Genomic DNA, 25248 nt, shown 5'->3' on the forward strand with positions numbered 1-25248 from the left:
TTTAACAGCTCCTTCTCAGGAATCCCTGTTTTCGGTTATCTAAACTGGTAGCGCCTCTCGGATGGTTTAGAAAAAGCCACCACATTAAGCGATGAGTTTGTGATTGATGCGATTGCGCTCCCAAGTGGTCAGTGGGTGTATTGCAACTATAAATTCTCAAGAAACTTTATGCAACATCTTAGCCAGAAATTCATTGTAAAAAACTCGTGTTCGTTTATCAAAATAAAACAAAATTTTAAAATGGCACACAACTTTGGGATTTCCACTGCAGTACAATGGTATGGTATTGTCTTGTTCGGCAGAGTATGAGGTGGCTGTAGCCCTGTCTAATTATAGATGACCATTTGCTCCTTTGGAGAGAGTTATTATTAGATATCTCACAGGCCAGTTGACTCAATAACTATGCAAGGGATTTCAGCAAGGGAGTCCAGTTTTAAAGAAGTGCCCAATGATGTAACTTTACAGTCCACTCACATAAATGTACGGAAGCGTAGAGCTGCCACCCAGGCAAAACAAAAATATAAGTATATCACGTCATAACGTGAAAAGTTTATTGTTCTAACAAGATACTTTTCATGTTTGTACAATATAATATCACGTTATTACAATATGCATAATTATCACGTTCGTACAATATAATATTTATATTGTACGAACGTGATATTTATATTGTACGAACGTGATAATTATGCATATTGTAATAACGTCATATTATATTGTTCAAACGTCAAAAGTATATTGTACAAATATGAAAAGTATCTTGTTAGAACAATAAACTTTTCACGTTATAACGTGATATACTTCTATTTTTCTTTTGCCTGGGTGGCAGCTCTACATTTCCGTATAAATGAGCGACACAGCTGAAAATTTTTTAAAAAGAAACATATTTCTGTGATCCAAAGGCTTGCATGGATAGGACTGTTGTTTCTGTGTGTTTAATTAGAAAACAGAAGTATGCAGATTTTCATTTCAAGGCCAGAGCAAACAGGCTGCCACTGACTAACAGGGACTGAAAATTGATGGGATATATTGGCATATGGAGACGGACATATGGCTTTGTTGCACCTCCAGGGATATTTGTGACTTAATTAAGTGGGGGAAATAACAAGGGCATTAATGATTGCACTGAATAAATTACAGAAAATTCAGGAATCTATTTGGAACAATGGAGCTATCACATATGGGGGCTGTGGCTGAAACCAGGATGTGGCCTTAGAGAAAGGTTGAGGCAGACGTGCTAGGAAATGGTAAAGGTGAAGAGTTTAGAGTGGCAGCCAGACTGAGCTCAGGTCAGATTACAGTGGGGCACTTCCTGAGTGTATGCGTGTGTCCTGCAGGCATGCACCACCAAGTTCAAAAGAAAACATAAATAGGCACAAAAATAAAACAAGATCAATAATTTATTTCAAAATAGATTTTGTATTGTAAGCAGTTATATTTCAGGAAGCCCACATGATGAAACAGTGGGAGTGGTTATATTTTTTTTTTTCCCCCCCTTCAGTGCTTCACAAAACAAACGCCTCAGTGAAAAGGCAAGTCAGGGCACTTTTACGCAAGGTATTATGTAACATTTCATAACAGTCAGGTCATGGTTTGTGTGTCGTAAAGGAGAACAATTCAAATTCTTAAAACTTTTAAGACTTAAAAGATTTGTGCGGCAATCAGTAAAGACAGACGTAGAAACCAAATGCATGCCTCTGTCAGTAACAACAATAGGTCAACACATGTGGCTCAGGCAGGTGGGAGGCAAGTCTGCTCCACTTTTTCTTTTCTCTGTTTGAGACTAAAACAGGAGTCAGGACTACCTGTCCCCCTTTAATGTCCTTGGTGATACTGTAATTGTAGTGTGAAAGTTTGTCCAAACTTCTATCCATTTACCAGGCCCTCACATGTGCTCTGGGTGGTTTTGCAAGCACTTGATGAACTCTGAGACTGGGTGGCCATTGAAGCAGATCTGATAAACGGCAGTGAAAAGAGGAAACCTGCAAGGACAAATGGAGATTATTAAGGAAATAGTTCCACATTCACATTCTTGCCAGAGTTAGATGAAAAGACTGATATCACTCTCATGTGTCTAGAGTAAATATAACGCAGTAACTTTAAACAAACAAGCTCATTAGTGAGCTTCAGAGGTGCTGACATGTGAATTTGCTTATTTTTGGAAAGAGACATTTTTATTCATTAATCTAAAAGCTGGTTCCAGCAACTTCACTGTGTACTTGTTTTTATGGCACGGCTTTCTTCTTGAGTATCCAACTCAAACATATGCAAAACAGGTAAGTATCATTGATTGTAAAAAGGTAAAATACAATAATGATAATAATAAAACACAAGAGAGACTTACTTCTCCACCATGTTTTTCTGTTTCAAGACCTGGTGGACCTCAGTTGCTGTTGCTGGGCCCTGAAGCTTCTGACCATTCAGCAGCTCCTTCTCCAACTGCTCAATGGTCTACAAGGAGAGACAGCGAGCGCCACATTATTATAATTTTAATAACAAGAGAGGAAGACTGACATGAGAGATACAGGAGCTGTTTCGTACTTTGCCCGTTTTGGCAAATGCCTCTCCAATCTTTCGGTTGCGTCCACCATAGCAGGTTGTGATGAGGTCGGCGATGCCGCAGCTCTCCAGGAAGGTGGCAGGTGAGACGGGGCAGTTAGTGCAGAAGACCTTGGCGAAGGAGATCATCTCCATCAGGCCGAGACGAATCACTGCTGCCTTGGTGTTGTCTCCAAATCCCAGGCCATCACAGAAGCCTGCTCCTACTGCCACGATGTTCTGCAGTGATGATGAAGTTATATATATGAATGTGAGGAATCTTTACTGTGTAGATATAGATGAGAGTGTACTTTTTTGACAAACACCGTCTTTTCTATATAGTAAATACACAGATTCATTTAGATGTGGCTCTGCTGCTTTGGATGCATATGCACAGTGTATTTATACATATACTTTTTTTCACAGTTAATCTGTAATAAAGCATTTTTAAGCATTTAGCTTGGTGAGGATGAAACACCTTGAGTGCGCCACAGATCTCCACAACATCAGACTCCTCCACCACAGTCACACGGAAGTTGGTGGTCTGCATCAGCTCCTTCAGCAACAACCCATGTTCTTTGTCCTTGCACCCTGAAATTACAGACAAATAATCTCAATCTGTTCCCATATTACGTTTAATAATATTATTTATTAAAGAAATAAACTCCATACCAATGGTTGTTTCACAGAACTTCTCATCAGCGACCTCATTGGCAATGTTTGCACCCATGAGGACTGTCATGGTGATGCCCAGTTTCCCTCGGATAACCTCTGAGATCAGCTTCAGACCTTCTGGACTGGCATCGACACCCTAAAGTAAACAGTTATGTTAAAATCCCCTCACTTATTTGTAAAATATTTCCCAGGCTTTAGCGCACTGTGTTTTAAAAGAAAAATTTTATTAGGATGATGTTACCTTGATAAGAGACATCCCTATCGCATCCTTTTTTATGTGATCTTTGATGGTGTCACACACTCGCACAATAAACTGGTGAGGAACCACGAAGATCAGGATGTCAGCTCCTTTCACAGACTCGACCAAGTCTGGAACAGCCACCTAATGAAAGAGAGAAGTCAGAGTAGGACCTGGGATCAGCAAAGAGATAAAACACGGTGTATGTGCCGTCTTCTGGACTCAATAAACAGTCCTAGAGGGAGAAAGAGTGCTGTCAGACTCACCACATTGGGAGGCAACTTGTGACCGGGCAGATATTTCACATTTTCATGGTCTGTGTTGATGATTTCTGTGAGCTTGCGACCGTTCACTGTCTCCTCAAACACCCACATGTTCACTGTGGTGTCAAACTTGTCATACTTGGCTGCATTGGCTCCCACAATCTTGGCAATGGCAGAGCCCCTGTGGACATGGTGACACAGGAAATCATTCTGCTGCCACAATACTGGCTGAATGAATGTACTGCTTGCAAAAAACTGTTCTCAGTTTTCGTCTGTGAAATGTAAACAACAAATGTAAACAAATTTCTGTGCTCCCAGAGAGACTGAGGGAGAAAAAGTTGAACAAAAGGTTATTGACTATTTGGTTTAGCAGATACTCCTTTGATTTCGAGATGTTCAGATGTTCTTAGGTCAACTGTTGCTTATATCTGGGAGCTTAAACACTGAAAACAGCTACACAAAGATCAGTTTATAGGAATTACAGTAAAATCTCAGTGGCAAACTTAATACTGTCAGTCACTTAAAGACATAAGGAAATCATTTCTCACTGGCAGATGGACCTCTATTAGTGTATAAAAGGAGAACGCAACTATTATGTGTTTTAAATAGCTTTAAAATACTCTTCTAGGCTAGAAAAAAATCCAGGTGAAATATATATTTTAAAAAATAAACAACAAAAAACACATTAGAAGGACCTAATTCAATTTCATTTCACATATAAGCTCAGCATAACTGAAGCTAAGAGCTAGGAGAACTCCCTTTAATGATCATATTTCAGATCTCCCAGTTGACCTTTTAGGCTACTATGAGATACTGGTCAGGGCCCTACTTAGGTACTTCACTAAAACACAGCACCTTTTCTGCACTGCACCTTAGAGCTCAGAGGTTATGTTTTTTATTTGACCACATTAATTTTACATTAATATTTAGGTATTATTTAGGTTTAGGGCAAAGCTGAAATGCTTCCCATCAAACAACTTTGCCTTTAAAATATAGGTAACCAGTTAATGCATCAGTAATAATCAGTATGGATAGAAATAGTTGGGATCCAGTCTGCTGCATTTTTAAAAAAAACTTTGATACAAACCTATAAAAGCAGCCAACAATTTTAATCGTAATATAGTATTACATACTGCTTCCACCACTAAAATGCCACACTGGCTGAGAGACATCAATGCCCCATCAGTGCTGACTCAGCACTAATGTTGCAGAATAATGAAAAGGGAATCTTCAGTAAAGATTTTTTCAGGATATCAAAGGTCATCATATTCAAAGAAAAAAAAAAATCCACTCTCCAGTCCTGCAAAGCAGCAGGAAATTATGAATCATTTATCCACTCTCAGAGGCTAAAGTTGCCTCCTGGCCTCCAAGTTTACCAACTTTAGACCGCCTTCACAAAAAGTCCCACTGTGGGTGTAACCTTACAAACCCCCAAAATAAAAATACCGATATGTTGATTGGAATTTACTTATTTATGCGCACCATTAACTGATCTCCACCCCACTTAACTCTAAACTGAAAGGAATCCTAAGGTGCAGAAAAAGTGATCTAAACTCCTTTACTCACCAGTTACCAGAGCCAATCACACAGACCTTCTTCGGTGTTGCCATCATGTACTTGACTTTCAACCCTAAGCTGCAGCTGCTGCGAAGACACACTGAAGCCAGGACGCACTGTATTTATACCGGACACACAGCTGAGGCGCAAGCACACCCTCTCCTGATGGTTGGTCTGCTCTGTTGCCTCACAGGAACAAACTTTTCCACACCGCGCAACAGGATAGTCCAACAGCTTTTTTTTTTTTTTTTTTTCAATTGAAAGCAGGCGCTCACAAACTTAAGCATACAATGATTTTGACCTAATCAATTTACATTATTCAATCAATAGAATCTGCGCATTTTAAACCGATTGGGCTTCAGACAATCAAAGCTGATGATTAGATCGACTGACAGCAAACTTCTGTAATCCATTTAAAAATCAAAACTCAAACCTCGGTGAAGCGGCTAATCACATTTATGCTACTCAAGTATTTCTGTGGACTCTGGGACAGACTTTTTAAAATGAAGCTTGAGTTTAGTTTAAAAAATTTTTTTGTATTGCGCCGATCAGGAGACTCTAAGACTAAATTAAGAAAACCCCAGTAATCAAATGAGCCCTTATAAGCAAGCGCTTGGCGACAGTGGGAAGAAAGAAACCTCCTAAAGAACCAGGCTTGGAACGGAGTCAGATGGAGACCACTGGGGAATCAGGAGTAACAGAAGAGAAAAAGAACAACACGAGGTCTGGAAATACCACACTCTTATTTTAAAAGTATGCAACATTAAAACTAGGGTTGCCAAGTTTACTTCACATTTCATATTCAAGTCCTTACACTAAACAAATCCCCCTGTGCACTTTTCAGGCAGCTTCATTAGTTCACAAAGGATAAAGTATTTAATGTCTTCATTATTAATGCAAAACAAAGGGGGTGGGATGTTTTCTTTTTGAGGACCATTAATCATCTCAGGACCCCTTTAGACTGTTTTCTTAAATAGCCCTAGAGAGGGGTGTAAGCCCTGGCAGGGAAATCATTAAACTACCCAAGTGTACATTTGTTAAATGCAGCTCAGCTTCCACCAGCTGCAAGCTAAATCCTCCCTATGCATCAGTATTAACAATATTAATGCACTACATGCCACAAAGGCACACACTGACTCAGTGACGTGTTTCTTTCAGAGACAACAGGGAGACTTTGTGGAATATTCCCTGGTTTGGTTTTGCATGATGATAAACTTTGTGGGTGAAATAACAAATTATACTGTGTGGTGTGTAATAGCAAGCTTTAAATGCAACCCGATGCTGATCCACACAGGAATATGAAACCACATGAAAGATAAACGGGGGGAAAAACATCACAGACAACGAGAAGACATTTTACATAATCCTTTATTATAACATAAGAACATACAGAAAAATAGGTTTGGTCCATGAAAAAGTCTGCAGATTCACAATTCTACAGTCCCACCCCCCAGTGTTGTTTTACACCCCAGAGGTTCCCCGATGCTTGTTTCAAATTGTGTACCTGCCCAAACCTTTATTAGTGTATTCTTGGAATTCATTATTAAAATGCACATACGCAAACATTTTCAGCCAGGACACTCATTTTAACCTCATACAGGGAAACGACCATTAAACCCACAGAAACCAGGTCTTCAGTCAGTGTGTGAAGAAGCTCCGGCTCCTCAAATCTGCTCCACCACATGTGTTTTATGGCTTCTCTGCACGTAATTAAAATACACTAAACTAAAAACGCAGGCGTTTTAACTCTTCCCAGCTTGCAGGCGACGTGAATCCGACTGCATGTCTCCCTGCAGAGCCGTGCTTTGTAAAGCGTCACTGCTGTCTTTACTTTGTTGCGGAGAGCTAAACCACTGGGCTCAGAGAGCGAGGGCCAATTAATAATATACTGGTTTGACTATCTGATCATAGACAACGACTTAAGAAAAAGATCAGCCAGGATAAGTGATACAGGTTTACTTCACATCCATCTTCAGTTTTTTTCTGCTCAGTATTTACAAAACTTTAATGACTAGAGGTACTCATACTAGCTACTTCAATGATAATCTGTACTAGCTAACAAGACAAGTACGGATATAATACATATTTTTAAAACAAGGATCACTGATAGTAACAAAAAGGAGGAAAAATAAACGTCATAACAAATGGCACCTTTAACAAATAAAACCGCTTTCCAACAACAATGTATAATCTGCTGTGATTGACTGAGCTTTAAAATGTCTCAAAAGACTGTGCCACAAACTGTGAAAAATAACCAATGGCAACTTAATACAAGGTGACATATGAACAGCCAATGTGTAGCAAAAAAGCCCAATTGATTACAAACACAATCACAATCAATATTTAACTAAACGGGCAAGCGTCCAGGGGCCAGACTTGGAGTTGAAAGTGTAAATTTACTTTCCAAAAAGGGGAACAAAGAGCCACGCCAGACTCGACACATTCCGGCTGATTTAAGATTATTTTTTGTTCCAGGGACAATACATTTAAAGTTGCGAGGTACAGTCTGCCCTCTGCTTTTCATCTGTGTACAATCTACGTTTTTGTGAGGACACAATGTGTCAAAATGAAAGGAATGCTTCTAGCTAAGGCTAAGACATGAAAAAAAAAAAAATCTAACTTAAATTAAAGACAACTTTGCTCAAGAGCTCTTGGTGTGAGGAGGAGAAAAATCTGTCATTAAAAGAAAAGATAAAGCAGAAACCAAACTGGGGGGGTGAAAATAAAGGAAAATTGACATCCTAGAAAATGCTGAGGCCATCTTTTATCTATCTCTCTCTCTACGTTTGTCAGTTTAAATGTCCCACACACACACATTAGTTGTCTCCACCAGCAAAACATGTCTTCTCATTTCCTGCTGCATGTGACGACTTTTTTTAGGTGTTCCTGATGCCGAGCGCCTGCTCCAGCTCCTGCCGCCTCTGCTGGACCTAAAAGATGTTTTCACATAGAGATGATTTAATCAGCACAAGTCAGCATTAAAAAGCAACCTGAGATAAAAAAAAATAACAGGGGTATGCATGGGCTCAAAGTGCATCCAATAGTGCTGGTAAATATTTAGCAAGTCACGAGTAAGATGTTCTTCATCGTAGATCAAAGTTTGCTAATAGTGACTGGAGCCAAGGGGGCTGAGGTGGGAAGTGATACTATATTAAATGTTTTTAAATGTATTCAAATACTCTGGGACTATTATGAATGAGAGGAGTCATCTTACAAACTACCATCCTGAGATAACATTAGCATAAGCAACATTAGCAGAGCAAACCTGGCTGAACTGAAAAAGCATCAAACACCAGACACACTGTTACTTTATAGATGCAGACAGATTGCCACCATCATGTCGTCAGTCTGAACTGTCTTTGTCAATGAACACAACTCGAGGGGACTCAACTCAACTGGCTGCCAGCTGGTTGTACTCTGGTTATATCCCCATTGAGCAGGAAGGTTGCTGAGTGCAACTGTAATAAATAAATGTAGTGAAATGTGAATTTATGTTTATGGAGATGGCAACAAATATGAGATTTTCAACAATTTATCACAGTAACAGACTGCATGTAATTGCCAACTCGACCATATTCAGTCACAGACTGATGGACTGAGTCTTATGGCGATATTTAAGGTAGTTTTTAGTGACGTTGGTAACTACTTTACTTTGCAGTAAAGAAAAAAAGCTGTGCGATATAAATTTTCTTATTAGATAAATACAGATAGCTTAATTTTGAGGTCAGGTCATAAATTACAATATGTGTTATTGAAATACTCAGCATATCGCAAAAGAACGTTAAAATCACAATAATATTGTATTGTGAGTGAAGTATTGTGATAATATAGCGTGGGGTGTCTGGTGATTCCCACTTCTTTTGGTCTGTAATAACAATTTTAGAAAAGGCTCTAGAAATAGTGTGTTTTCCTTTAGTTCTTATATCTTATAAAAATAAAATTATGTATTAACTAAGAAAGTAATTAAGACATTGTTGACTTCTGTACAAACCCAGATGGATCAGCCTAAATATGTTATCTAAAAATAAACACTACTGATGTCTATAATTTGATATGAAAACATTCTGCTGTGTATCTAAATGGAAAACTCCAAAATGACATCCTATCAGTTATTCATGTGGATGCCTTGTTGCACCATGGCAGATTCCACTGAGACATTTTTGAAAACAATGATAAGCCGAGTACGACATATTTAAGTAATAAAAATTCATCATCTGAAAACCACAAACGTCTCTATAAAAGCTAAATTCTTTGGTACGATCTCTTTGCTAAAATAAAACAAAGAAAACTGAGTTACCTTGGAGTAGAAGTAACGGCAGACGGCCTCCTGAGCCCACGGCTGGTAGTAAAACTCTGCTCTTCGCTCCTCTTCTGGGTTTCCTACCACATCTGTCATGGTCTGTTAACAGAAAGAGATATTATTGTATCAAACTCCATCTAAACTAGTGCCACAGCTGATAAATTAAAGGGCACAGGGTCTCCGCAAGGCCAACTGGGGATTTGCTTTGAGAGCAACTACTGAGCTTCAGACTGAATTTGTTCAATTTTACAGCGATCCGACTGAGCAAACACTGCAGGTGGGTGACAGCTGGTCAAGCAGTTAACCGGCTCGCTCAAAGAAAGATGGGGGCGAGCATGCATGCAGTCAGACATGTTATTAAATGTTTCACGCTCTATTTTGACTCTGCTACACCTGATTGAGCAGCATGGGGTTTGTGTGCATGATCTGAGGTCTCCCTTTCACACGGTCGAGCAATGCACGACGTAAACTCAAGTCAAAGGATCAAATACTGTTAAACTCTAATACCTCCAAATCTGTGGATTGCCAAGTTACAAATATGGCACAGAGCATTTTATGACATAAAAAAAATTGTGGCTTTCATTTAATTATCTGGTCATCTGTTATTGTCTACTTGTGTGATATTTTGACCCCAGAAGGTGTCTTTTTTCCCCACCTTCTACTTCTGTTTGTTATTCCTGACATTTCTTTTCTGTCTACAAATAACATGCCCATAATCTGCTTAAAGCTTTGCATTTAAATTAATTTTACAGGAAGTCGGGTCACTTATTTATTTTTACATAAATCAAATCACAAAACGGCCTAAGGAAAAGAAATGGACCCCTGTTCTACAACAGGAAAAAATAAAATGAAAGAAAAGAATCGGATGCCTTATGTACAGAGTAGGCAGAAATAAAAATAGTGAAATCTGACTGTGGTGGAACAGAATCGCAAAATCTGGTAGAGGAAAGCAATGAGTCACGTCTTTCTACTTGTGATGCTGTGCATCTTTCTGCTGCGTTGCATTCTTATCTTTTTTTAAGGTTGTCAGTGGAGAAACTGGTGCTGCTGCTCTGTCCTCTTTCTGATCCATAAGGGGTTTATTTCTGAACGGCTGTGTGGTAAAAAGGATTACTCAGCACTTACTCATGTGAACGAACCTCAACTCCACATTTAGATATAAACTTTAGGCGGTTCAAAATGTTTCTCTTATTCTTACACATATCCTACACAGCCAATCACAGTGACGTGTGCTGGAGGAGGATTTGATGACATGGTACCTCTACTGATGCCTGCTGTCACTAGAGATAATAATAAAAAAAAAAAAGCTCAATGCTACTTTAAGATTCTCTCTTAAAGTAGCAGGACAGACACACTCACCTTGAGGTCTCTGCACTGGGACTGCAGCCAGTCGTTGATAAAGCCCTGAGGATCCCTGGCAAAACTCAACATGAACTCCCTCTGGGTCTTCAGCTGGTTAATGGTCTCAATGGTTTCATGGATCTGAGAAGAATCAAGCACAACAGAGAACACCCGTTATGTTAAAAGACTTGATGTAGCTAACCAAATTAACAGGTGTTTAGTATTCCTCAGATGAAAACGATTACATCAGGGACATCCCTTTATAATAAATCTTTTATTGCACCATAAATTATACGAGCGGTTTTAAAACCTCTAATTACACTGATATATCTTTCCTATCATTTTCTCTGACACCTATGTAGTCAATAAAGTTACACACACACAAAAAAAAACATGTCACAATAACAAAGGCGGACATCCATCCATCTATCCACACCTATATACATATACATATGTACACACACACATATATATATGTACATACATACATATATGCTTTAATATAATGCTTAACAACTTAACTTGGAATGAATGAATCAATTAAACAGGGTAAAAAAAAAAAATAACACTAATGTAGTCGACTAAACTAAAAGTCAGAAAACACTGAAAGTCCATATTAAGCACCTAAATGCTGCAATTACACTGTCTGTACAAATATAAGAGCCATTTCAAACCATATTCCTCGAAAATCAGATTGTATTGTGGTACTCTGGGCCACACAGAATATTGCACACACACGCACAATGACAGATTACTTTGCAGAGAGTGGCTAATGCTCCTGTCAACAGGCAGAATGTGGTAATACATGTTTCCATTCGAGTGGTAATATGTTGTTTATAGAGCCTGCATACAGCCGTTCATTTTACAGATAAAAGAGTTGCAGATCTGTGTTGACTGGTGTGGCAGTTTTCTGTCCCCAGACCCAACATTTAAGAGGTTTACATTAATAAAATATGAATAATTTATTTAACTGACAAGTATTTCTGGTGCCAACTAGTGAAGCCAGCTACTTTTAATCATCCAGTCATGCGCATCCCTAAAAAATATGGATATAACCTTGGCCTGTAATTAAAAGGTACTGTAGTCTCTAACCAGCAAAAGTGAACATGCACAGGATAATCAAAGGGGAAATAGTTGCATCAGAGTGCACTCATCAACAGGCTCTCTTTTGGGGATTCAAGCCTCAGATCTCCATTATCTCTGCTATAAAAACAAGACCCCAGATGTGACCCTGGATTCCTTTTGGAATTTAAAAGAGACCAATTTGTCAGGATGAGGAGGTGAGTGACTGCAGGAGGGGGTCCCCAAGAATCTGCGCCTTTAAAGTGAATCACAACTATCTCAGCTCACAGAAGACTTGCCTTACCTATGAGACCATTATTCCGTTCAATTTTTTCTTCCATGATACAAGGACCTATTTACACCTAAGCAGCACTCTTTCAGTGTTCCCAGATAATCGATGTGTTGGAAACTTAATGTAGTAATTATATGTATCGTAGTCAGAGGCATTTAATATTCAAAGTCACCCAGATGGCCAAATTGCTCAGCAAACTATAAAAAACAAAAAACACAGACGTTAAAATGTGCTTTACTATTCACTGACTACAAAGCCTGACTATATCTTGGCACAGGGAAATATTTGGAAAAGTTTTATTTTGGAAAACCTTAACAGAGGTGCTGGGGAAAAAAACGAGCCCCGTCTCTGGTTTATAAGATTCTCAGGCTCTCAAAATGCACAACAAATAGTTCAACAAGGCTAAGCTACAGGCTTTTTCTAATATTAGGCCAGCAGGAACAGGATGTATAACAGCAATCCTCACCAAACCCAAAAGAAAGTAACAAAATGAAAGGCGTCTGTATCCTGTAAACAATCTCTGTTGTTAGATTGTTGAGTTGCTTTAGAACAAAGACTCCACAGAGGGACGTCTTTTTGCTGAATGGCTTTGTGCCTTATCAATGTGATTACAGCCATCCCAGTCAAGGTAACGGGCGCTAGCAGGAGGTCAAGAAGACCTGATCGACCTCAAAACGGAGTAAGAGGCCAGTAATACACAGGCAGCAATTTGAGGGAGCAAATATGTGTGAAATTGCCCTCAGCAGGTTCACAAAATGGGAGACAATCGAAATGATAGGTTCAATCAAAGATTCCTTGGGTGGATATATATACCTATATATCTATAGACATATATAAAAAACAGCACATTCCCAATTGTTTAATTTTTGTTTTTAAGTTGCAAGATCTGCACATTAGAAAAACCTGCTCACTGCTTGAAAAAAATCAAAGAAAAAGAAAAAACTTTTTTCCCCTCCACTACAGAAGGGGATGATTTAGTAGTTAAAGTCATCAAAAGGCCACACAAAACTCTAGGAAACAGGAAACACTACTCCCACTCTGGAAACAGCCCTGTCTAAAACTATCAGGACAAACATAAAACTTGGTAACATCCATAAAAAGAACAGCGAGTGACTGCTGGGTGAGGTATGCACCTTGTTGTCCAGCCCTGCTATTTCCTGCTGGCTGGCTGTGGAGAGAAGGAAGGAGTTCATCTGGGTCTTCAGTGTGTCGTCCACCTCCACATCAATGTCATAGCAGGCAGTCTTCTTTTGGTCATTAGGATCCACACTATCAAAACAATACAGTTTACTGTGTAGAGTATGTTTTTTTCTTCTTCTTTACAGTATGTGATTAAATCACATTAGCAACAAGCGATTAAATTACTCAACAACAGCAGCAATCCAATCCTAAAAAGGGTTAAAATTCTCATAGACCGGAAGCTTTTTGAGCATTTAGTGCTTGCTGCTAATTAAGACAAGAAAAATAATTAGAAGAGAAACAATAACTGGGTCAAAGCATGGATCAGTGGACAAAATTAAATTTGTTATTATAACAAAAAATTTGGATTTATTCCATTTACTGACATATTGATAATGATTTTTTTGTAGAATCAAAACATACCTGATCAGATGGTTGATGATGATGGGCTCTGGGGGCATGAGAAGTGCATGCAAGCGCTGTGGGATCTCAGAAAACTTCATTCGCTGAGTCTCAAAGATCTGCAAAATGAAAGTATGAAATAAAGAATGTTTAGATAAACATGTCTTCACTACTCTGAAGCATCCAGCAGAATACACTGGTTTGTTCACGTTAAGAATATGCCTGACAAACACATTTAAATTACGTTAGAGCTTGATAATGCTTATTATGCACTCTGAAATTATATCAGTTCAGTAGGAATAAATCATTAACCTTATAAAATCCTATGTTTATCTTGGTAGAGCAGAAAAAGCACCAAGAGACTGGACAGTGACCCAGAAAGAGAGAATGTCTCCATAAAAGGATAGATAGAGAGAGGGGAAGGCGAGCTGTTCAACATCCACAGCAGGATCCAGAAAAACTATGACACCAGTTGCTCTTTCCAGCTACCAGCTAATGTTCATCACATTTAAGAAATGGAGTGGGCCACCTTTTGGTGAAAATCAAGTGACAAAATGTACCACTTTAACATGTCTGATGTGTGAAAAAGCAACTGCGCTCACCTGCTGCAAGTATTTGTCACAGTTGATGAACTCCCGCTCATGTGGGTCCTGGAGTTTGTGGGTCTTCACGTACTGCCACAGGGCCTGAATGATGACAGGTCTGGTCTGGGTGTGGATACCCAACATACGGGCCAGTCGGGGGTCCAGCTTGAACTGAGGGGGCTGTGCGGCACACAAAAAGACGAAAAGGTGAGTGAATTCATGAAGAAATGTTTCAAGATCACTCGCTGAGAACAGAGTCTGTTTACCTGGTAATCAAGCATGAGAAGGACGGTGCAACGAACACCCACATCACCTGGCCTCTTCACCTGGAAACCATCGGTCTCCTGGGTTGTAGCAGTCCTATGCCACTGAAGTGATCCAAGCAGCATTTAAGGAACAAGTAATTAGTTAAGTCTCCAAGTTAATATTGTTCATTAATATCTGTTGATCTTATATAAACGCATAGTATTATTCACAACTTCTGATGTTGGAGAAGCAAAAGAAGAAAAATAATAAAGGATGCAGTGTCATTAAGTATTGTGAGATCACAGAAGTAGTCTGCCTTAAGCGACTTATGCATAAACTATGGTCATGTCCAAGCACATATATTATTGTGTTGTTTACATTACATTTAGTCACATATACTCACCCTAAATCAGTTCATTCTAATAAAGTAGCTACCATTACCTACCATCAAGGTAACTTCACTTCACAGCAGTTAGTACACTTATACTCGTTGAAACTAAAAATATGTTTATAATTCAGTCATTGGTTAGCTGTTATCTGTTTGTAACACTCAGTTTAACCAGTTGTTTTAAAACTTATCAATACAGAAATCTTCCATATTATACTTTAAATTACTCTAAGAACCATAAAAAGATATTCAACAAAAACATGATTAGAAAAGTAATGAACATTGATACTTTCAGATGTGATTAAAAAAAACATCTTACTTCCACAAGGTGATTATCTGGACCGTATAGATCTTTGTCCAGCTCGATCACCAAGGACTTGAAGAATGAGGAGAACTTTCTTTTCTGTTTCGTGGCTTCATACTTGGACACGGCTGTCTGCAAACAAAATTAAATACCACGTTAAGTAAGCTGCCTGTGATATTAGGCTGAAATATTTTTACAGAAAAATTAAAGATAAAGAAATAACACTGAAGCTAAAATGATCTGTTTAACAGTCTTAGGTCCGTGTAACCTAAGAAGACCATCATAATCTTAATAGTTTGATGGCAATTTTTGACCCTACTTTGGAAAATAAAAACTACTTTTTACATTATCCCAATACAGCAAACCAACTAAGCCATACTTAACTGGGCAGCCACAAATAATTACTATAAACTGAACAAATTTGACAAGCTTACATCTTCCAGCAGGCGCCCCTCGACACGTAGCTCCCATGATGCCACTGTGCCCTCTCCATCCTCAGCATCAGGCTTTGCTGGGTTGAAGGTGTTGGAGATAAAAATCCTTAGCTTTCTCTTTTGCTGAAAACAATAACAGAAAAGAAACTTTACATTTGTGTCTCATCAGTTACTCAACACTGACTTTATAGCTACACTGAGTCTGGACACATTATGGCCATTTTCTGGACTGCATCTTTTTTTTCCCTCCCCTCATACAAGTAAAATATGCATTTATATAGAGAGATCTCTATAAATTGTCTATAAAAATATAATATAGTATAAAAATATATAAATATCTATAAATTTCGCTATAAATACTTCAGAGTACACACTGACATTAAACTGGACTCTGTTTAAAAACACCACTGCTCAGTAGAGGAAGGACGAGAGCAGTCCCTTTTCTGAGGTGGCTGAGGTCTTTTAACATCTGTTGGACAATGCTCAGGATTTTCTAGGAGTCTGTTGTGGCCAGTGTCATCCCCTATGCTGTTGCATGCTGGCACAGCAGGTTGAGGGTCACAGATGCTAACAGACTGCATAAAATGAAAACTGGGGATGGAGCTGGACTCTCTAAAGGTGGTGTCGGAGAGGCGGATGTTGTCCAAGATAAGAACAGCACTGGACAATTTCTCCCACCCACTCCATGACGTGCTGGCCTTCCTGAATCTAAAGCACAGTATACACTGCAATAGTTGCACACCCTTAATATCACATCCTCTACAGAGAAAATAAAGTTAATATGATAAGAAGGGCACTGCAATGTCAACCATATACATTTAATTTTGGGTAATATACTAGGATATTTATGATTAGAGCCATTTTGTTATATTTTGTAACTTTGCAATATATTGAATTATTTAATTTAGTTTAGTTAATTACTGTTTTTACTGTCTTGTAGCAGCTGTGACCACATAATTTCCGCTGAAATTAATAAAGTATTCTGATAGCGGCCCTTGGTAGAGCCCTTTTATGTCCTCTACCTTTAAAGACACCTATTTCAAGGTGGCTTTCTTCTGATTAGCTGCTCCTCAAACAGTAGATTTTGGTATGTGTCGTGCGCTCACATGTGAGCCTGATAGGAACATAACAGGGATTATCAGAAGGATTAACAGTAGAGAAAACTTTGAAGTCAAGTATTTAGAGCAGACTGAAATCTGAGCCAAATCAAACATCTAGCTCCATCTGCCTCGTCGGCCACTTGTGGATAAGGTTCGCCTTAATTTACACAAAATATGTGTGTTAACGTCACAAGGGCGATCGTGGCTCAAGACTTGGGTGTTCGTCTTGTAATCGGAAGGTTGCCGGTTCGATTCCCGGCTCGGACAGTCTCGGTCGTTGTGTCCTTGGGCAAGACACTTCACCTACCGCCTACTGGTGTTGGCCAGAGGGGCCGATGGCGTGATATGGCAGCCTCGCCTCTGTCAGTCTGCCCCAGGGCAGCTGTGGCTACAACTGTAGCTTGCCTTCACCGGTGTATGAATGTGAGAGTGAATGAATAGTGGTATTGTAAAGCGCTTTGAGGGGTCCCGAAAAGCGCTATATAAATGCAATCCATTATTATTATTATAATATTCAGAAATCTTTTCATCAAGTGCAACATAAAAACAGTCAATAAAACCATTAGGCAGCGTCATCATCTGAACAAATACAGTGTGGTGCAGAAGATCAAAGGGAAGTAAGCAACAATCTGTAAAATGCAGACATTTGTTCTGACTAACTTTTCACTGACTGACATCACTCTTAAATGATCAGTTAAAGGTAACATGGAACACCTGAGATGAGCTTGACTGAAATATACCTTAATTGGCCTCTTGAGGGCCTCCTGAATGTCCAGCCTCTTGCGCATGATGGTCTGGTCCAGCTTCCTCTCAAAAGCCAGCAGATCCATGTAAGCCTGAGACTCTGGGACCAGTTCCCTGATCTAGGAGACAAAGGATACTAGTGACTACAGGTGTCTTTAAAATAATCTTTAATAATAATAATCACTTATTCTGGCCAGGACTGAGATCACGATTATTGAGTATTAGAAATCAAAATCATTTAAATAGACAGTGGATTCATTAAACTTGTAAAAAGAAAACTCTTTTTATTCAGGCAGATATCCTTGAACTTTAATATTAGTAAAAGAAAAAAAAAAAAAAGCGAGTGACAATATGTGCTGAAAGCAAAAACGAGAATAACAGCAACTGGTTCTTAATGGTTCTTAATTACAATGTCCTCGTTTTAACCCTTGGAAGCATCAATCGTGATTGAAATTAAAATCTGTAACCTGTACTTCTTTTTCCATCTGTCAGTCTGAGAAAACCCAGTTTCTCAGTTGTTCATACACTCCCTGATTCCAGTCTGAATGTGTATGTGTCCACCGGGTCTGTAAGCCACGAGTGACCACATATCTGCTGCCTGCTCTGCTAGCTTTACATGCTGGGTCTATTTCTGCTGAAAATGAATCTCAAGCTTGACAGATCAAGAGAAGGAGAGAGAAATCTCTCTTCAGAAAAACCAAGATATTGCAGCAGAAATTTTACTATCACACCACTGTCTACATTTAAATAAAGTGCAGGAATAGATCAAATACAACAGTCACCCTTACTTCCATATGGTGTTCTCTTATGAACGCATATTTGTCTAGCTACTCTGTTCAGCTGTAAAATATATATGAATAAATGAAAAGGATATCATAAGACTGCAACTTTAAATTATAACATCCTATGAGAAAACAATGTTGATGTGAGATTTAATAAAGGATTAAAAGGATATAATAGAGGAACTCTTTTCTTGACAAATTTATGATTGACATCCACACACTGGAGAACACTATGAGTGCCTAAAATTGGGGTTCAACATAACTAATGACCTGATGGCCCAAGGCTCCAAAAAGAGTGTCTCAGGCAAGCTGACTTGCCAGCTGTTGGCCTATTTGAGTCAGTGACATGTCATCAATCATAGTTATGAGTTCACCTCAGAAGCAAACTGGCTGAAGTGAATCTTCACTAACAACTACTTTTTTTCCCCTGCAGTCAGTATATTCACATTAGTGGGATCATATGAGGTCAGCACCATAAATCAGTTATTCTTAGTATCTCTGAAAACCAGCAGAAATGCGAGGGCTTGACGGTGAGCGGTTCACTTGGATTTGTGACTTAAAACAGAAATGTGCTGATTATTAAATGTATCACATGATTAAGGACAAATGGTAAATGGAATGGCTCTTATACAGTGCTTTTCTACTCTGAGTACTCATAGCACTTTATACAAGTTGCCTCATTCATATTTTCTATGCTTTTTCTACCTAAGTGCGTTCACACACATTTATCGATGAGCAACCTGAGGTTACAATCTTGCCCCGGGACATTTGACATGCAGAGATCAAACCACCAACCTTCCGATTAGTAGCTGACCTAGTCTACCTCCTGAACTACAACCTCCATTTTCATGATACAAGATAAGTAGATCATTTCTTTATCACAGGTGCAGTTTATGTCCACCCTGCAGCCTATTTTCACATACAGGGAGATGAAAGACAGGGAGATCAGGTGGAGTGAGAGAAAAAAATACTTGAGTTAATAGCGATTTTGTTCATTACTGTCATCACAAAACCTTTGGAGGTCCCCATTTTGCATTGTACAGTGCTAAAATCTTTAGTAAATTGCCCCAAGCACTTATAGTTAGCACTCTCTAAATCCCAGCATTTTAACCAGGGCACTTTAAAGACCAACTGTCCTTTGTTTGGAGCCACTTAAATTAAAGTTCACATGGACTGCCAGATGTAATCTCCAGCATAATCAAAGCTGGAATTAATGGATTGTTCATGCACTGTGGTTTGATTAATACTCACCCTCTGAGGTAGAATTTTATCAGCCATTTTCTTCTTCTTTGTGCTGTGAAAATAAATCATCAAAACAAGAGGTGTTTGAGTGCAAGTCAGAGCAGCTTTGTGTGTCTTTAAAAAAAGACAAGGAAGTCAGTCAAATTCTTCAGTCTGTGGAATACATTTTCCAGGTACCATGTTCATATACACTTGCACACATACAAAGACACAAAATAATAGTCCCCTAAATAGAGGGCAGCAATAATTGTGAAAAAAAAGCATGGCTGAGTAGGCGGCGAGTGGGGACTTACTGCTGGTTGCGGTTCTGTTGTTGCTGAACCTGCTGAATCTGTTGAGGAGCCGGCCTCTTACGAGACGGATCCATCACACCTGGCATGCCAGGACGGGACACGGGGCTGTTGCCGTATCCTGGAGGGCCCATGGCTGGTCCCTGAGGGGTCATGCGACTGGAAGGAGGCATGCCTGGTCTCTGCATAGGAAATAAGGCCATGATCACACAAAAAGGCCGCTGAAAATTGTAATTTTTTCTCATTTTAAAGCTGCTTACAGCATTTGAACGTGTAGAAAAGATACATTTTGCATATTTTAAACAAGACACCTTAGCCTTTATTTTAAGGTGTATTAAGAATGAAATCTGTGGACCAACTTGCCTTACAAGTTTTCTGTGAATTGTCACGACAAGTATTTGAGGTAAAATTCCATTTTGCTTATGCTCAAGTGATCAGTTTCTGCAGCTACTATACTGGGAACTGATTGGTAATTACTTTAATTTTGCCTTTTTGTCTCCCTCTTTACTTTTTCTTTCTTATTTCCATTATTTTTACACTAATATATATATGTATCTATATATATGTGTGTGTATATATCTATCTCTATCTATCCATCTATCTATATACACACACACACACACACACACTTTAATCCCCAAGCATAAATTCTGGGAGGTGGTTTGTGTAACAATGTATTTGACTTCAGACTGTGTTTGTATGAGGAAAGAACACAACTTGAAATAAACGATAAAAAATAATCTTTTGCTGCAGCCATAAAATGTGTATAAATTGTTCCTGAATAACTTACAAACAGTAATCCTCTCCAAGGTCCCCGATCGACACATAAATGCTCACAACAATTCAACACTTTCCTACCAACCTTGTGGTCAAACATGGCAAGTTGTGCTTCAAGTGGCAATTTAACCCCATGACTATCTGTGACTATGTAGCCCTGGCCCCACCCATGCACACCAAAATTGAACGTTTGCAGCTACAGCGGCAGAGACGCAGTCCATGGGTGTAGCAATAAAACAACTCTGAGCCTTGCTTATAAAAAAAAAAGGGAAAAAAAAAAAAAAATCAGTTTCAAAAGCAGAAAATAACAGGTGAAAATAACATTTGAGCTGTTGTGTAGCTAATTCTCAAAAGTGAAAAGTGCACAAATTAAGATCAATGTTTGTGCAGACTTGAAGACAAAACACATCAAAGTTTTCTACCGTTCCATTTCAGTTCTTATTGATCCGAGAATACATTTGTAGTGTTTTAAATAAAATGCAAAACTGACACAGTGGGAAAACGTCAATGTAAATTTGCAAACAAAACATTTGCAGCACATCTGCTGATGTAAATATATTCCAGAAAATTACAAATCCCACAACACACAAAAAACTCAACACTACCACTCTGAGACCCAGCCCACATACTTTTATATCTGATGCCTTCTATTAGCAGTATCAGCAAATTTATGCATGCCTTTCATTAAAGTAAATACACAAAAATCACCACAGCCAACTCACCAAACCATGTGCTAAGAACTCAAACAGGCGACTTCTTGTATTTGACTGCATGAGTGCAGGCGAGAGCAGCAGATAAGTGACAAATCACTGATAGCAGCTTTTCCTCCTGCAGTCAGTCCAACAAATGTGACAGATGAAGGCAAAACACACTCTCTCTTCATCGCATGGTGAACAGTGAAAGAGAGGAAGAGTGAAGGACATTGACTTCTCAACAATACAGGCCAGATGAATGGGCTCTGCCTTTTCCACACAGTGTGGTGTAGGCAGATTGGGGAAACATGCCGATCATTTAGTACTTTTTACACTATACATCAGCGCAACCTTGGCTTGCCTGAGAACAAGTGGAAATCTGCAGTATTCAGAGTATGAAGCCTCTTTTGACTATGATGTGAAAGGCTGCCAAGGACGTTGGAAGGGAAAAAATATGTGACAACCATTTACTGAGCTGTCTTTCAGGTTGGTAGTAGCTAAGAAGCAAACACTTCAGCTGTGGATCAGTGATAAATGACTCATCGTTTATATCTTGATTTTAATACAATTCTCTTATCTTAAGACATAACATATTAGCTGGAGATGACTCAATCCAATGCAATATCGGGGGAATAAACCCAGGACTACAGATCAGGATATGAAAATTTATACTCTGATACTAAATATGAATGCAAGAGCATGCATGGGATAATAAGACCAAGAAACCAAAGAGTTCTGATCAAATATAGTAATGGAGCATGCACGCAGTATATCGCTGGAGCACACAATCAGCTTTAAAGTCCATTCATTTGAAAACATTTAGAGTCTGAAGTCCTGATTTACTGAAAATGTTTGCTTCTTGGTCATTTTCTTGAGTCCCCACTGTGCAGAACGATGTGTTGCAGGATGTGAAAGCAAATGAAAGATTTCAGTTTCTTCAGCCAAAGGGAGCTCACCTTTAAATCTCAGCAGTCATCGTGGACCTTGATTCTGTTACATAAGAACTAGAAGGAGAATTTGGCAGCATCTTCTACCTTGCAGTTAAACTTCTGAAATGATCAGTATCTCCATACTAATATAGTGTGGGATTTCAAGATAGAAAATGAGCTGATGTCATTTTACCTGCTTAAACTTTTTTTCTTTTATTTTCTGTGCATCTGTGAGCTGTGCATCTCTATATGTATTAAAGGGAGGTTTTTAAAAATTATATTCCAGGGATTTCCACCCTCGACATACAAAAATATTCGGCAACCTAATCAACATCACCGTCCAGAGTTGAAACAGTTGGTCTATATCAGACTATTTCGTGGTTCAGAGTCAGGCAACTGTGAAGGTGCACTTTGCGTTCACCTTCACAGTTCCCCATATTCATTCTTCTCCCATTACAGTCAGAGTCGGTGATATTAGCCTCAAAGTTATATCACAATATTTGAGGGAAAATTGTGATTATATTTACAGCGATACAGGGGAAAAAACAACGTTGTATTGGTGACTTTAGCTTGCAAGCAGCAACATTTAATAGTGCAAACAAAGTGAAGGACGTTTTCCAAGCTGCCGTCATTGATACCGCTGACTGACATAAGACAGGTTGGTAAATAAATTACAGTATTACCAAGGCAACCAGAGCCTGAAACATCTACTTTAGACCAAACACGAGCAACACAGCGAATGTGGATGGGATTCTGGAAATGTTTAATCTGACAGGAAATCACTAAAACTAAAAATTATGTTTTTTTCTTCTACCTGAGACCAAAACATCAAGTTTCCTAACTAATATAATCAAATGAGTATGAGGACCTACCTATGTAAAAGTGCTATAAATCAAAATATTATCACAATATCTTGAAACAGCACAAATCTTAAAAAAACAAACAAGATAACTAGTGGCTGAGGGTGAACGCACCATGGTTTTATTGTGTATTCATTGTGACAATTTGTAGAAATTGTCTCCTTTGGACATCTGTTTTTCTATCTATTTTACTGCATAATTACTCTGAGTATCTCTGCAATTTAGGGGATCATAGACTACTGTTAAATTGTGTTTAATATGTGTGTATCACCTGCAGGTCCGTAAGTAAATTTTCGACTATTTGGACAAATGTTTGTGAGGCAACTTTCCCCTTTCTGAGACTGACAAACAACCAACCAACCAGTTACTGTATATCCAGTTTGTTGATGGTATACTGGCAAATAAGATTAGTTTACCAATGCTGCTGGTGGACAATGTTAATGTGTTTTCAAATCAATTCTGCACTGTGTAAATGTTAATAGATTGTGTAAATTATTTTATATTTCAAATGTGAGAAACGACTGTAGATTAATCATGTGATTATTATTATTATTCTTAATTGTGACCAATGGACTAACCGCTGTAATCTGATTTGAAGATCAGAAAATATCAGCTTATAAAACTCAAAATTAACTAAACATCCTTCCAGCAGTTTAGATGTGTAGTGAGTTCACGCTGAGATCCCAGCGTTTCTTGGTACTTGGTGTACTTTGCGGCAGACCAGCCAAGTAACAGTGGGCTCACTAAACATAGACACACTGATGTTAGACTTTACAAGTTGTAAAACACCAACTTCGACGAGACAAACTGCACCAGCTAAACAAAGAGTGAAGTCTGCTACTGACTGGCACCTCTCCTTAATCAATGTTTCTGTAGGTAGGTTGTAAATTTGCATTGACACAAACTCATATTGATGCAGCCGATTCATTCAAAAGTAGGCTCGACTTATAACAACTTCTGAGTTCGAACCGAGCCTGAACTTCACAAACTACAACTTCTAAAACTTAAGGGATGGTTTAATTGTTATGTTTACAAACTACACGGTGCACATTTTGGGTCTTTTTGATAAGAAAACTGGTCGAAATACAGTTAACAGTTAGCGGGGTTAGCAGGCTAAGCTAACTGGATGCTGCGATTAGCTAGCTAACCTTAATGTTAGCAGGCGGGAGGGTTAGCAAATTCAAACAACAAACAAACTCTGATGGTCATCCACAGCGACTGGTGAAATATTTCAAATGCATCACCAATTTTGAACCGGGCTGCTAGTTAGTATGAGCTGTGGCCTACGCTGGTGAAGGGGGTTAATGCTAGCCACTAGGGACAAAGCAAGCGGAGCGAGGCTTTGTTCTAGCGGACTCGCTAACGCGTCAGCAGCAAAGATAGAGCGATATCTTACCGGGTACCCAGGCCCGGGCATCGGTGAGCGGTACATGTGGTTCTGCGCGGCAGCCGATGGTCCCATTCTTCCAGAAGGTGTTCCTGGTCCCATGCCTGGTCCTGCACCCGGTACCGGTGGTCCAGGTCCCATTGCTCCACCACCACCCGTCGGTGCCGACTGAAACCCCCCTCTGGCCGCCATCTCCTCTCTGAATGTCGCTGCCGGTGTAGGCGCGGAGCTACCGCGAGAGCGAGAACGAGTGTTGGGATGGACGTCACAGGTTCAAGACGCCCTCCCCTGTTTGTTGGTGGTACTACAGCAAAATTAGACCTGGTGACGATGACGGCGGCATAGGTCCTCGTTCAACGTTACAAAAGTACTGTGAATATACTCCATTACTCCATATAAGTTCTTTAAAAATACTAGTTATGTAAAAGTTTCTAACTATAATCATAAACATGTACTTAAGGTATTAAGAGTACTCACTTCAGTTGTGCTATTACGCAAAATATTTGTTTTATGTTACATCTGTTAGAGTATAATTACTTAAAAAGCAGGATAGGATTGACCAGGATATTACTGTTGTAGATGGATACGTTTTTTTTTGCTACAATATGCTACTGGACTACAATTAATGGATATTTTAGTTAG

At 39.0% G+C, this 25248-nt stretch overlaps 2 protein-coding genes across 2 annotated transcripts; both read right to left on the reverse strand.

The window, feature by feature from the left end:
- Window positions 1–1382: 1382 nt before the first annotated feature.
- On the reverse strand, window positions 1383–5418 carry gpd1b (glycerol-3-phosphate dehydrogenase 1b). Its single transcript, XM_031738591.2, has 8 exons — window positions 5281–5418; window positions 3718–3895; window positions 3455–3595; window positions 3211–3349; window positions 3017–3129; window positions 2542–2778; window positions 2345–2451; window positions 1383–1982 (listed from the first exon to the last, which is right to left on the reverse strand). Exons 1-8 carry the CDS (start codon window positions 5325–5327, stop codon window positions 1886–1888), a joined length of 1059 nt encoding a protein of 352 aa, XP_031594451.1. The 5' UTR covers window positions 5328–5418; the 3' UTR covers window positions 1383–1885.
- A 1203-nt stretch (window positions 5419–6621) lies between these two features.
- On the reverse strand, window positions 6622–24841 carry smarcd1 (SWI/SNF related, matrix associated, actin dependent regulator of chromatin, subfamily d, member 1). The gene is made up of 13 exons (XM_031738659.2): window positions 24616–24841; window positions 19965–20143; window positions 19681–19723; window positions 17644–17766; window positions 15804–15926; window positions 15385–15501; window positions 14698–14799; window positions 14450–14611; window positions 13869–13966; window positions 13400–13535; window positions 10931–11053; window positions 9569–9670; window positions 6622–8201 (listed from the first exon to the last, which is right to left on the reverse strand). Exons 1-13 carry the CDS (start codon window positions 24796–24798, stop codon window positions 8148–8150), a joined length of 1545 nt encoding a protein of 514 aa, XP_031594519.1. The 5' UTR covers window positions 24799–24841; the 3' UTR covers window positions 6622–8147.
- Between the last annotated feature and the right edge of the window lie 407 nt (window positions 24842–25248).

The sequence above is a fragment of the Oreochromis aureus genome, linkage group 5, assembly GCF_013358895.1.
Source record: "Oreochromis aureus strain Israel breed Guangdong linkage group 5, ZZ_aureus, whole genome shotgun sequence".
Lineage (NCBI taxonomy): Eukaryota > Metazoa > Chordata > Actinopteri > Cichliformes > Cichlidae > Oreochromis > Oreochromis aureus.